The following is a 12,223-nucleotide window of genomic DNA, read 5'->3' on the forward strand; positions in this document are numbered from 1 at the left end:
ACCGCACAGGCCTGCAGCCCCCGCATCAGGCCGGTTCTCGGCATCGGCGTCGCCTGCGCGGGCGGAAGAGCGGCGGCCACCCCTCTTCCCGCGGCGGTTAAATCCCGGCCTCTGACCTCAGGACCTCGGCGCCCACGCCCCGCGAAGTCCCCAGGCGTGTGAAGCCAGAACCAGCTTAGGGACAGCTGGACAAGCTTCTCCGAGGTCCTGGGGACGGCGGCGTCCGCCTCCCAGTTCGCTCGCTTTCGCCCCCCGCCCCGCGCCGCCCCCTCCAGGCTGAACGTGACGGCGCGACGGGGAGGTGAGACGTTCGCGTGCAGCGAGTGCACGGCAGCGCGGAGGCGGCGCGCGGGTGCGGCCCTGGCCCGTGTGCGCTGCGGCCGCCGGCCCCGAGGGTGAGCCCCGCTCTGCTTGTCCTGCCCACGGTCGCTGTCGGAGGAAAACGCGCCCAGGCTTTTTCACATTTGCTGTTTGTAACTTTTTTTAAAAAAGATTTTAAAAGTTTATTTTTAGAGGGGGGGGGGAAGGAAGGAGGGAGGGAGGGAGAGAAACGTCCCTGTGAGAGACAAACATCGATTGGTTGTTTCTCGCACACACCCCGACCGGGGCCTGGGAACCCGACCGGCGACCCTTTGGCTCGCAGACCGGCGCTCAGCCCACTGAGCCACACCAGCCGGGGACAAAAGTATGTATTTCCATCCATTGTGCTGGTTAGAGAGTTTGGGGTGAAAAACGGAAGCAAAATTAACGCTGATCTAAAGGAGTGATTTTCAGGCCGGGAGACCCCTAACCCTGGGAACACTCGGCGACGACTGGTATTTCTCGCTGGCCCCTCTGGGGGTGTGGGTGCTGCTGTGTCCAGTGGGCTGCCCGTGTCCCCCTCTGCGCACGACGGTCCCCACCCGGAGTCACTGAGGTGGAGAAACCGGATCTACACGTCTCTCCGTCACTGAGCTCCATGTGCGTGACGACTTGTGGGTTCTCAGTCCCCGGCCACGGAAAACTCTCTAAGGCAGCGTCTTCACCTGCAAAACACGGACGGTCATTCTTTCCATCCCCCACGCGCTCTGTGTTCTGAAACGGAGGGTCACACGCACACTCTGGCCCATCAGCCTGGGGCGGGGCGAGGGCTCGGGACAGGAGGCGGCGGAGCCGCGATCTGTCCTGACGGTGCCGGCTCCCGTCACGCCACGTTCTCGCAGACTCAGGACGGCCTCCGGGGCGAGCGGCCCTGCCCCGCGGGAGAGCCCCGGCCGGGGTCCGCCGCCCAGCCCGTGCCCCGGGGCATCTGCATTTACTGTTAACGGTGCATCAGGGCCAAGGACTGGGTGCGAATGCCCGAGTCTGGCTCAGGGGCACGGCCGCTCCGAGGCACAGATGCGAAGAACCCTGTAAAATAAATCCCTAGGAACGGGATCCCTGAGGCAAGGGGTTGCAGCTTCTCAGACTCCCGCTGCCGATCCCACCGTGATGGGCGAGGTCCCAGCTCCACTGACCCACCAGGAGGGCGGCAGGAGGAGCCCCCGCCGGCCTTAAAGGGCGCCCTGGACGGGCCGTCTCCCCAAGGCCTGCCCGCACTGCGACCTCACGAGTGCGGAAGGTGATGGCCGCCCTCTGAGGATGGCGGGTGGCCCCACGTACAGCACAGACACCAGCTCCTCGGCAGGGGCTCCTCGGCAGGGACTCGGCCGCTCCGTGTCTGCACGTGCACGTGAGAATGAGAGACGCCGGAGGGTTCATTCTTCCAGGAGGACCGGCTGAATACCTGCTGTGTGCCAAGCCCTGTGCTCCACCCCTGGAACCGTGCGAAGCAGCCTAGCACGCAGGAGGGCTCCCCAGACGTTAGCTCCTCCCCCACTTCTCCTATCTGTGCAGCTCAAATGCCCCTGCCCCCGCCCCCGCCCCAGCCGGACAATCTCAGAAAGCAAATCACGAGGGCTGTCAGCTCGAGGTCAACGATCCCCCAGGCTGCGGGCACTCTGGGGGGAGGGGCTGTCCCTTTTACTGCTGAGTGCTTCCATCTAGTCAAGTGGAAAGTGCTACTTGCTGGATAATAAAGCCGCTATTGTTGACGGCCCTGGAAACTATTAATGAGTAACGCGTGTGGCCCTGGGTCCAGCTGCATAAAACGGGCTGTTCATGTGACAAGAACAAGGTGCCATTTTCCTTCCGTAGCTTTAAGTGGGCCTGGGGCCCGGGCTGATGGACCCGCTGACTGGATGGGTCTCCGGCAGCCAGGCGCTGTCCCTGCGGACCCCCTGCCAGCTGCCCACCCACACGGGCGGCTGCTCTGGCTGTCCCAGACGTGGAATGGGCGCAGCCTCGAGCCCCAGAGCCAGCAGCAGCCCCTGCGGACAGGGTGCGGGGAGCCTCCCGGAGTGGGCGGCGCCCAAGGCAGGCCGAGGCGGGGATGGCCCTGGCGTGGGGGAAGTGTCTGGGGTTGGCTTCTCCTCCTGACCTTAGAGGGAGTGGAGGTGCCGGGTCACGGCAGAGACTTGGGGGTGCCAGCTGGTGAGCTCCGTGCTGCCAAGGACCCCAGGTGCTTCTCTGCGGGGCCTGGCGCTGCTGGCGCTCAGTGACTGGTAGCTGGGTGGATGGAGCTGCCAGCAGAATCACAGGGGGTAGGCTGTGCAGGGAGGCAGCGCCCCACCTCCCCATCGGCCGATAAAATGCAGGGGCCCGGCGTGGGGGTGCCCAGGGCTCGGGTCTCTGCTGAGCCCTCTCTCTGTTGTCCTTGTTGCCACTACAAGGAATGGCTGCCAAGAGCCTGCCTGCTCATGGTGCACTTCTCCCTACCAACTTCCCAGTGCCTTTCGCTAAGGTGAGCTGACGAGAGTGGGCCCTGAGCCAGCGATCGGTGGGGGAACCTGGAAACGGAGCGCCCACGGGGAGAAGCCAGGTGAGGGTGGAGGCAGAGCTGGGGGTTGGGTCCACAATCCGAGCAGAGCCCAGGATCGCCTGCAGGCCACAGAGAAGAGCAGCGAGGCCCGGAGCAGAGGGATCAGCCCTGCCGGCACCTCGACCTTGGCCTTTTATCGTCCTGAGCGGCGCCCAGAAGCTCATCCTCGCTCCCTCCTTCACTGTATTTCTCAAAAGACGAGCGCCATCGGCAGGCGCTGGGGCCCGAGACGCCGGGGCCAGCGAACCCGCACAGACTGCCCAGGATGCGCCCGCGCTGCCCGGCGGCTCGGTGTGCGCTGAGGCGGTGTGTCCTCGGGCAGGTCGCCGCGCCTCTCTGAGCTTCCGTTTCCTTGGCCACGGGGCTGCGGTGCGGGTCCGAGCGGCTGGGAATGGAAAGGGTCGGGCCGGGCCGAGGAAGCGCGATCCCACGCGGGGTCAGGGCCTTTCCGAGCCGCCAGGGGGCGGAGGCCGCTGCGCGGGGACGGGGCGGGGCCGCGCGGCCGGGCCGCTCGACGTGCTCGGCACTCGCTCGGGGCTTGCTCCGCGCTCGGCCGGCCGGCCTGCGTAGGGCGCGTATCGGTCTAGGAGGCTCCGGCGCTGCAGCCATGTCGACTGCTATGAACTTCGGGACCAAGAGCTTTCAGCCGCGGCCCCCGGACAAGGGCAGCTTCCCGCTGGACCACTTCGGTGAGCGGCGGACGGCCGCGGACCGCGAGGGCGGCCCTGTCGGCGAGTCTCGCGAGACGTCAAGGGCCTACGTCGCTCCCCGCGGTGGAGTCCGCGCTCCGCTCGGCTGCGCCCGTGGCGGTCGCGGTTGCGGGAGGGGGGGCGCGGGGCTGCGTTTGTCCGCAGGCGCAGCGCGGGCCCGCGGAGGCGGCCGTTCCGGGGAGGCCACGGGAACGCGCCCGGCGCGCGCTTTGGGGACGAGCGCTGTGTTCCTCCGCCCTAGGTGAATGCACGCACTTCAAGGAGAAGTTCCTGAAGTGCCTCCGCGAAAACAGCTTTGAAAACAGCTTGTGCAGGCGCGAATCGAAGGAATACCTGGAGTGCAGGATGGAGAGGCGAGTAGCGTGGACGGTGCCTCGGCCTCGGGTCCCGCGGCCCCGCCCGCCTCGTTCCCGGAGGCCCTTGCGGCCGCGCCCAGCCCTGGAGCCGGCCCCGGCCCCGGCCCCGGCCCCCGCCCCCGCGCCGGCAGGCTCGCGCTGCCCGGGGCGCCTTCCTCCCGGCCTTGCCCCTCCAGCCTCGGGGGCGGGGGGCGCCGCCATCAAGGTTTCAGCGTCTTGAGCAGCTGACCGAGCGACAAGGCAGGCCGGTGGCTTTGTCGCTTGGCCTGAGCCAGGGGCACACAAGGCTCCTTAGCAAAGGGCGAAAAGGGGACGGCGGCCCGCACCCCGTTTCTGACGGCGGTCCACGCGGCGCTGACCTGCCCGGGGAAGCCGCAGCTGTCACTGCGGAGCGGGGGCGGGACTGTTCACATCTGTCGTCATGGAGGGGGCCGGGGAGTCAGGAGGGACCCGGGGCTCGGCAGGCGCCCAGCAGGATGTCGCGGGGGCCTGGCGGTGACCTGCGCCATCGGCGCTGCTCGGGGTGGGCTGGCGGCCAGCAAGCAGCCTGGCCCGTGCTCCTCACTCCTGTCACCAGCCCCTTGACACCTGTTTGTCTCTGTCTTTCAGGCAACTGATGGCACAAGAGCCCCTGCAAAAACTGGGGTTTGGAGACTTGACGGACGGAAAAGCCGACAAGCACTGACTTCGCCCGGGAGGACTTCCGGCTGGGCATGCGGGACGGAGCGGCGGCCCTCACCTGCCGCCCTGACGTCACTGCGGAGTTGGTGTGACCGAGAAAGGGCATCTGGGACGCCCTGGAAGCTCCTGGACGGGCTTGGCTCACGGCTGGGCGGCGGCCCGTCCTCGGGGCCCCCGGGTTCTTCTGGGAGGTCGATCTCCCTGTTAGTCTCCTCTCCCCGCGGAGTGGTCGGCGCTGCCGCCGCCGCCGGTGTGACGCGGTCCCTGGGGGAGCCTGTGGGCCTCCCGTGGGGACGCTTCGCCCGGTGGCGCCGACTGTGGGCGAACCTCAGAAAACCGTGCCCTAGCAAAATGGTGTCTTTACTTTTTTTTTTAAACAAACGAAAAGGCTGGATCCCCGAGTATCAATATCAATGTTACCAGGAGATGCAGAAAACTATAGGTGTATCTGCGCATTTTTACAAAAAAGAAATTCAGGAAGGACAGACTGGACACTCCTGAGAATGGTCACCGGCCCACAGTTTAGTTCTGGCGGAATCACATTCGTGTTCCCCCCACTCGGCAGGCGAGCCAGGACCGGGCGGACCCCAAAGGGAACTGGGGAGTCTCCCAGCGGCAGGGGGCGGGGGCGGGGCGAAAGGGTGCGGTCTGAGCAATGACGCCAAGTTTGCAGTGGGTTGGGGCTCCGGTCCGGTCCGAGGACCTGCCCTCAGGCACTTAGCGGTCACTAAGGGCCGACAGAGTCCCCGAACCGGCGGTGAGGCGGGCCGGCCAGGACCCCGACCTGTCCTCCTGAGGGTGCGGCCGCGCTGGCATGGCCGCCTCCCCGAGGGCACAGCCTGGCGCAGACCTTCCGCGGAGCGAATGAAGACCAGCGTCCTCGGAAGTGTCCTTCCTCAGCGACGGAAGGAGTGGCTGCCCGGACGGGAGGCTGCGGGTCGGATACCACCCGACCTCGTGGGTCAACCCCATCGTTGTCCTGTGGCCCCGTAAGACACTACGACACTCCTCGGAGAAGCTGGGCAGGGAACTCTAATTTTTTGCAACTTCGGAGGTCAAAGTATTTCAAAGTGAAAAAATACTTTGTATTAAACTTTTTGTGGTTGAACTTTCTACAGCAAGTTCTCATTCTGAAGTGAATTTCAAGCAGGGGAGCAGGGACACGCAGGGGCTTCCGGCGGGAGAGGAGGTGGGGAGGGTCGGTCTGAACATCGTCCCACGTGGGGACAGGGGACCGCTCCCGGGCACCCGCTTCGGTTTCCTAAGGCTGAGTCGCTAAAAGCGTGACACTCAGGAGCCAGATGTGCCCGCTGCAGCCGGGGTCCCCGGCCGCCCCACACGCAGAGTGCGTTTCTCACTGCTCCTGCGCCTGTCACATGTCAGGGGAGGGAGAGGCGCCTGGGTTCAGGACGTTCTCCAAGTGCCCTGAGCCAGGCCCTCGGCCCGGCCCGTGGCCTCGTCCCACACAAGTCCCATCGGGCCATCGGGCCATCGGCCCGGGGTGCCCTGCCGCTCTGCTGGCCCGTCCCAGCCTCCTGGGGGAATGAGCCGCTGCACAGGGCGGTTCAGGGCCTCCCGGACAGACAGCCCAGCTGGACGGCGGATCCCAGGCCTGGGCTCCCCCAGGACGCTACCCACCCCCTTACTTTCCTTGGGGGGGCACACACACTGCTGGGCGCCTGAGGTGCCAGGTGTGGGGGGCGCGTGCTCCTCCTGGGGGCTGGTCAGAGTGCCCGGTCCTCCAGTTCTCTCCGGACGTTGGGCTTTGGGAGGGGCCGACAGGACCCCGAAGACCCGCGAGGGGGCTCGCCCAGGTCTGAGTCGCCGAGGTCATGAGAACGGGTCACCCAGAGCGGCCGGCGCCCGGGCTGGGACCTGGGCGGCTGGGCCCCCGTGGGGCTGGCCCCCGGCAGGCGGGGGAGGGGGCTTGCTCACACTCGCCCCACGCTCAGCTCCTGGGCCCACGGGTGCCCAGTCCCCTGTGGCGCCTGTGTTTGCTGTCCCTTCCCCCAGTGGGCGCCCTGGAGAGGGGTCCGTGGGGACCAAGGACGGGAGAGCCAAGTCCCACCGGAACCTCAGGCTCCCAGGGTCTGGAGGAGCAGCTGTTGTCCCAGGCAGCGGTGCTAGAGGGGCACTGTCCCTGCGGGGCTGGGGAGGCCTGGGCCGTGGGACACGCCCTCCCCCTGGGGAGGGCCCCACTCCCCCCTGCGGGCCACATCCTTCGGAAGGTGCTGGGCTGGGGACCACCTTCTGGGATGGAGCTGTTCTGTCTGGGGAGGAGGGAGGGAGCGGACCAACCATTCTGGAAATCGCTTTCCTTCCCCCGGTTCCACTAGACCCCAATGAGCCTCGGGACACAACCTGGTGGTGGGGCGGCCCCTGCTGGACGGTGGCGGTACTGCGGCCCTGGGGAGGGTCCCCTGGAGGGGAGCGAGTGTGCCGCGTGCCCCACGCGGGAGACTGAGGACGGGGCGGGGTCCCGAGGACCCCAGATCTGACCGGTTGCGGGGGGTCCCCAGCTTCTCCCTGCCCCCGCCCCGCGGGCCAGCTCCACGTTCACGTCAGCACGGACCTGCGTGCCTGGCAGCCTGCGGACCAAGTGCCCAGGGGCAGAGGCTGCAACGGACAGAAGCGGAGCTGGGTCCCCAGGAGGCCGCACCAGAGACGGGGCTGCGGGGAGCCAGGCACCTCCTAGTCCCCGAGGCCAGTGCTCCGTCCTCGGGCGCCTGGTGACCACCCCCCACGCGCTCTCGGGTCGTGCGTGGGCTGCCCGGGCTCAGCTTAAACACCTGCGCCCTCTGGGGACCATCCTCCGGCTGCGGGGCCAGCTGCGCTCAGCGGGGCTCTCGCCAGGGTGGCTGAGGCGCCGCACCTGGGGCTCGCGCCCGAGCTGGGAGGACGGCAGCCGCAGCTCGGGCGGACGGGGCGGCCTCGGGGTCCGCCACCCTGGGGGGCCCAGGCTTTGTGCGGCCGCTGCGGGGCTCTCCCGCCCGCCCTCCCGCGGGCTGGGGCCGCCAGAACCCACCTGGGCTGCGGGTGAGGACAAGACCCTCCCGTCCGGGAGTCCGGAGAATGTCAGTCTGTCACAGAGGAGGGAAGGCATAGGGGCGGATGCGTGGATGAACGGACGAGGGGCAGCGGACGCGGAGGACGGGGCCCCCCCTGGGATGTACCAGCCCCGCCCGCAGCGCCCGTCCAGGGTCCATCTGTCCGCGTTGGTTCATGGACTTGGTCGCCGTCGACCGGGCTCTGCAGCAGCCGCGCGGTCGCTGCGCGCGGGCATGGTGACCGGCGGGAGCTTCCACGCGTTTCCCCCCGTGCTTGGGAGGCTGCAGGGTTTCTCGGCCCTCCCTCCGGAGTGCGGGGTGCCCCTGCGGGTCTCTGGACTCAGGCCCGAGGGCTGATCCTGGACACAAGCCCCAGCCTCAGCGTCCCCGTCCGCGTCCACTAGGGGGCGCGGCACCGGCCGCACCGCGTGGGGGCCCTGCGGGCTCCGGTGGGGTCAGAGCTCATGAGAACAGCGAAGCCGCGCGGTTCTTGTTTGAATGCGGGGAAACCCTCCAGACCCGAGGACGCGTGGAGAGAGGGCCCAGTGTGTCCTCTGTGACAGGTTCATGTCACTGAGCACCTGTTTTCAAGGCTCACGCCTCCTGTGGGCGTGTGTGTCGGTGCTCGCTCCGTGGGCGGCCGGCGGTCCGCCGGGTGTGGACGAGCCGAGTGCCCCCTTCATCCGCCGGTGGACAGGGCCGGTTCCCACCTTGTGCCGCCGTGAAGCCAGGAAGGGACGTGCGCACAGGGGCCCCGTTCCCCTCCCAGCGGCTGGGGCGCGGCCCCGGCCCTCGCCCCCCCCCGCCCCCCCCAACCCGCCTCCCGTTTCACGCGCGGGCGCCCCGGGTCCGCGAGCTGGCACCTCACGGGTTCCGCCAGTGCTTCCCGGTGACCGACGGTGCGGAGAGTCTTTTCATGTGCTTCTGTGTCCCTGGGAGACACGTCCACTCGGACCTCTGTCCTGTTCTTTACCTGGGCCATCTACCTTTTTATTACCGACTCGTAAGAGTCCACTTCACAAGTGGATTTTTTGAGTTGCACCGATTTGCCTGCGAACTGAAAACCCGCAGCTCCAAGGTGATCGCTGAGGAGCCGCGCGGTGGGTGGAGTGTGAGCCGTGCCCTGGCCCGGGGCACACCCGCCTCCCCACACCTCGTGGGGGAGGGAGTGGGTGTGCACAGCCCCCCCGTGGGTCCCCACCCTGCCCGTGAGGGGGTGGCAGCCTGGGCACCCTGGGGCAGCAGCGCCTGCACCCCCCACCCCCGGCCCCGACAGCAGCCCGGGCGGGAAGATCCCCCAGACCCACCCTCCTCCCCTGCTACAAACCTCTTACTTCGGGAAACCAAGCCAGAAGGATTGTCAATGTTGCAAAACTCACTAAACAAATAAACATTAGAACCCCCACCCCCCAGAGGCCCTGCCCCCACATGTCACCGTTGGGGACACTCCCACCTTATGAGGGGCCGCCACAGCCCCCTGCACCTGAGCAGCCTCTGGGGCCTCCAGCTCCCCCCTTCCTTCTGGGGCCTATGGGGGCTGCCTCCGGGGCCCGGCCCCAGCAGCCCCAGCGCCCGCTCCTGGTGAGACTTCTGGGGTGGCCGCCGGGCCGGCACGGAGCAGCCGGGGAGGGAGGCGCCTGGAGGGCTCTGGCCAGGCCCGCGATGCCTGTGGGGAAGGGTGGGGTCGGCTCCGGGGCTGCGGCTGCTCTTCCACCCATGGTGGGGGGTACTCTCCGTGGGGCGCCCTCAGGGCTCATGAAGGGACTCGGGCGATGAGGCCTGATTTCAGACCCAGTGTCCTGCCGCCTCCCCAGCTGCCGCCGCCCAACCCAGCGTCTCTGGAGACAAATGAGGGTCATTCTCGGGCCGAAAAGCCTCTCGTACCCACGGAGGGCAGGGCCGGAAAGGCTCCTTGGTCGTCCTATCGACTCTTGTTTGGAAGCCTTAGAAGTCTGGGTGGTAGAATGTCCCCTTCTCAGTGACGAGGAGGGCAGGTTCTCCTGTCCGCTCCTCCAGGCAGGGGCGCTGGGACGGGTCACTGGGGGCCGGGGGCCGGCAGCCGTGGGGCCCCCGTCAAAGTCCAGACACTGGGGAGGGGCCTCGCTCTGCCGGCCTGGGGGCTCCACCTGGACAGGCCAGCAGGTGAGACGGAGGGAACAGGCCTCCCTCCCCGGCTGTCCCAACAGGCCAGGGCCGCGCGGCCGTGGGTGGCGGACTGAGCAGGCCTGCGGAGGATGTCGGGGGCTGAGATTTCAGCCTGGTTCTGTTTCAGGACGTAGCCATGTGTTCACCGTGACGAAGAAAACAAAGTTTGACAAAAGCCTGGGCAGGCAGGGCAGGAAAGACCCTCTTTGTTTCCTGCCGTGGCCTCTTCTGTCCCTGCCGCCGCCAGGCTCGGGTTCCCGGAGCAGGAGGCCTCTGTCCAGGGCACGGTGCCCCCGGCCCTGTCCCTGCTGCACACGGCGGGTGGGGGCCCTCAGTCGCCCTGAGCACCCGCCGACACTGGGCCTCATCACCCGCGGGTGGGCAGTGTCCTTGCAGAGCATGGACGGCATGAGCCCCGGGCCCCCAGTGTGCACCCCTTCTTTCCACAAGCACCCAGCGTTTGGCCAGGGGTGGGGGAAAGCGCACGGTGGGCGTCCAGGCACTGTCCCTTGTCCAGTGACCCCGCCCAGGCCAGCAGGGCGGCCGGCGGCTTTGTGCAGAGCCAGGGGGTTGCAGGGCTAGGGCGGGGGTGGGCCTCGGGGTGCCCCCCAGGTTGGATCCCTGGGGTGCGAGGGCTGGGCGCTGGGCGGGCGCTGTTGGAGGCCTCCTGCCCGCGCCGCTGGGGGCCGCCCGCGGGCCGCGCCGGCCAGAGCGCGCCGTGCGCCCTGGGCTCCGCGCCGGCACACGCCTGGCGGCCGCGGCGGCGACACGAGCGGCGGCGGGGACGGGCGGGCGCCAGGAATGCGGAACCCGCGCGCCGGCTGAGGCGGCCCGGGATGGCGCAGGGGCGGCGGCGGGCGGCCCGCGTGGGGCCCTAGCGCAGCGCGGCGCGGTGCACGCTCGGCCCGGCCCCGCGGCAGCGGCGGCCTCGCGGCCATGGCCACGGAGCGGCAGAGGGCCGTCCTGGAGCTGCTGCAGCGGCCCGGGAACGCGCACTGCGCGGACTGCGGCGCCCCAGGTAGGTGCTGGCTGGCGGGAGCGGGGGCCCGGAGGGCGCTGGCTGGGGGGGTGCCGACCGGGAGGGGGCGCCGGCCTTGATGCCAGATCCGGGACCGGGGCGGACGCGATGGCGCCGCGTGGCCGGGGGCGCGGGCGCGCAGCCTGGTCCCTGCTCGGGTGGGGCGCGGCCCGGAGTGCACCTGCCGGGACGGGGAGTCGCTGGCCCGCGGCCCCCCGACCTGCGGCTGTGTCGCCTCCTCCCCTCCCCCACCCCGGGCTCCGTGTCTCGCTGTCACCCGCGGACCGTCGCCGCGTTGCGAAACCTCGGGCTCCGGAAAGAAAGAGGAAACAGTGGCCCGCGGGCGGCCTCAGGGAGAGGCTGGAGACCCGGCCGCATTGCTGGGTGAGGGTGTGAGTCCACCCGGCTCCCAGCCACCTGGAGCTGACGTCAGGCCCCTTCGGAGTCGCCGTTTGCACTGCGCCCCAGCAAGCGGAGGGGCCCCCGCGCCACGTGGACCCAGCGGGAAAGGGCGCCCCTTCCCCCCCCCAGCCCGCACCTCGCTGCCCCCGGGCTGGCGGCCCGTCCAGCTGGGGCGCGGGCCCACCTGCGCCCCGACCCTGAGCAGGACTTTGCTCCTGGGTGGCCCGGGCAGGTGTCCTGGGATTGGCAGGATCTGCCTCTGCCGCGCAGCCCCGGCTGGTCCTCTGCAGGCGCGGGTGGGGCAGGTGCAGCCCGGGAGGCGCCTCAGCTCCAGCCGGCAGGGTGGAGGGGCAGCCCCGGGGACACTGGTCCCCCCTGGGGGCTGCTGGCCAGGGCCCCTCAGAACAAACCTGACACACACACTTGGAGTGGCCAAGGCCCCCTTTGGGGGGCGGTGGGAAGACCCTGCATTTGTCTCCAGGCCCCTGGGCCGCCTCTGGACACTCCCTGGGCAAGACTGAGTCCTCCGCTCTGCCTGCGGCCCACCCGCCGGGCCGGGAGGGGTCTCTGGCAGCCCCCGGTCTGGGAACCGGCCGGTCAGCTGCTGAGGCCATGTGAGGCCGCACTGGGAGCCGGAGGGTCCCACCGGGCTGCAGCAACAGGCTTCCGTGGAGGCTGGGCGGGCTGAGCCGGCCTTCGCCCGGGGGCGCAGAGGGCCGCTCCGACGCGGCCGCTGCCACTGCCCTCGCCCAGGCCCGGTTCCGCCCGCCGGGGAGAAAGCGCGGTCGGCCCGGCGGCGCTGGGGCTGGGCCTGCTGGGCGCGCGGGGAGGAGGCCGGCCCTGCCCTTCTCCTCGCTGGCCACACCGCCCCCGTGCAGCCTCCCCCGGCCGCCTCTGGGGCCCCGCCGGGCAGGAGGGGCCTTCCTTGGCTTGCCGGCCTGGCGCTGCCCCACCCAGCCCACCCT

General features: G+C 69.3%; 2 protein-coding genes across 3 annotated transcripts in view; both read left to right on the plus strand.

Moving 5' to 3' along the window:
- Positions 1 to 3,439: 3,439 nt before the first annotated feature.
- Positions 3,440 to 5,740, plus strand: LOC129065047 (cytochrome c oxidase assembly protein COX19). Its single transcript, XM_054566344.1, has 3 exons — positions 3,440 to 3,588; positions 3,851 to 3,962; positions 4,575 to 5,740. Exons 1-3 carry the CDS (start codon positions 3,507 to 3,509, stop codon positions 4,648 to 4,650), a joined length of 270 nt encoding a protein of 89 aa, XP_054422319.1. The 5' UTR covers positions 3,440 to 3,506; the 3' UTR covers positions 4,651 to 5,740.
- Positions 5,741 to 10,761: 5,021 nt separating this feature from the next.
- The window catches only part of ADAP1 (ArfGAP with dual PH domains 1), a 28,208-nt gene continuing 26,746 nt past the window's right edge, over positions 10,762 to 12,223 (plus strand). For both annotated transcript variants that reach the window (XM_054574065.1, XM_054574146.1), the window contains exon 1: positions 10,762 to 10,856. In XM_054574065.1, coding sequence (XP_054430040.1) covers positions 10,775 to 10,856 — 82 coding nt within the window. In that variant the 5' untranslated portion in view covers positions 10,762 to 10,774. The remainder of the gene's footprint in view (positions 10,857 to 12,223) is intronic.

This window comes from Pteronotus mesoamericanus, unplaced genomic scaffold, assembly GCF_021234165.1.
Source record: "Pteronotus mesoamericanus isolate MK-2021 breed Mesoamerican mustached bat unplaced genomic scaffold, CSHL_Meso_final contig_1, whole genome shotgun sequence".
NCBI lineage: Eukaryota > Metazoa > Chordata > Mammalia > Chiroptera > Mormoopidae > Pteronotus > Pteronotus mesoamericanus.

Bases quoted from the DNA above. Each gene is read 5' to 3' on its own strand.
- LOC129065047 (XM_054566344.1), top strand. From the start codon at position 3,507: ATGTCGACTGCTATGAACTTCGGGACCAAGAGCTTTCAGCCGCGGCCC. The intron at 3,589-3,850 runs GTGAGCGGCGGA...CCTCCGCCCTAG, and splicing joins CTTCCCGCTGGACCACTTCG to GTGAATGCACGCACTTCAAG. The intron at 3,963-4,574 runs GCGAGTAGCGTG...TCTGTCTTTCAG, and splicing joins CTGGAGTGCAGGATGGAGAG to GCAACTGATGGCACAAGAGC.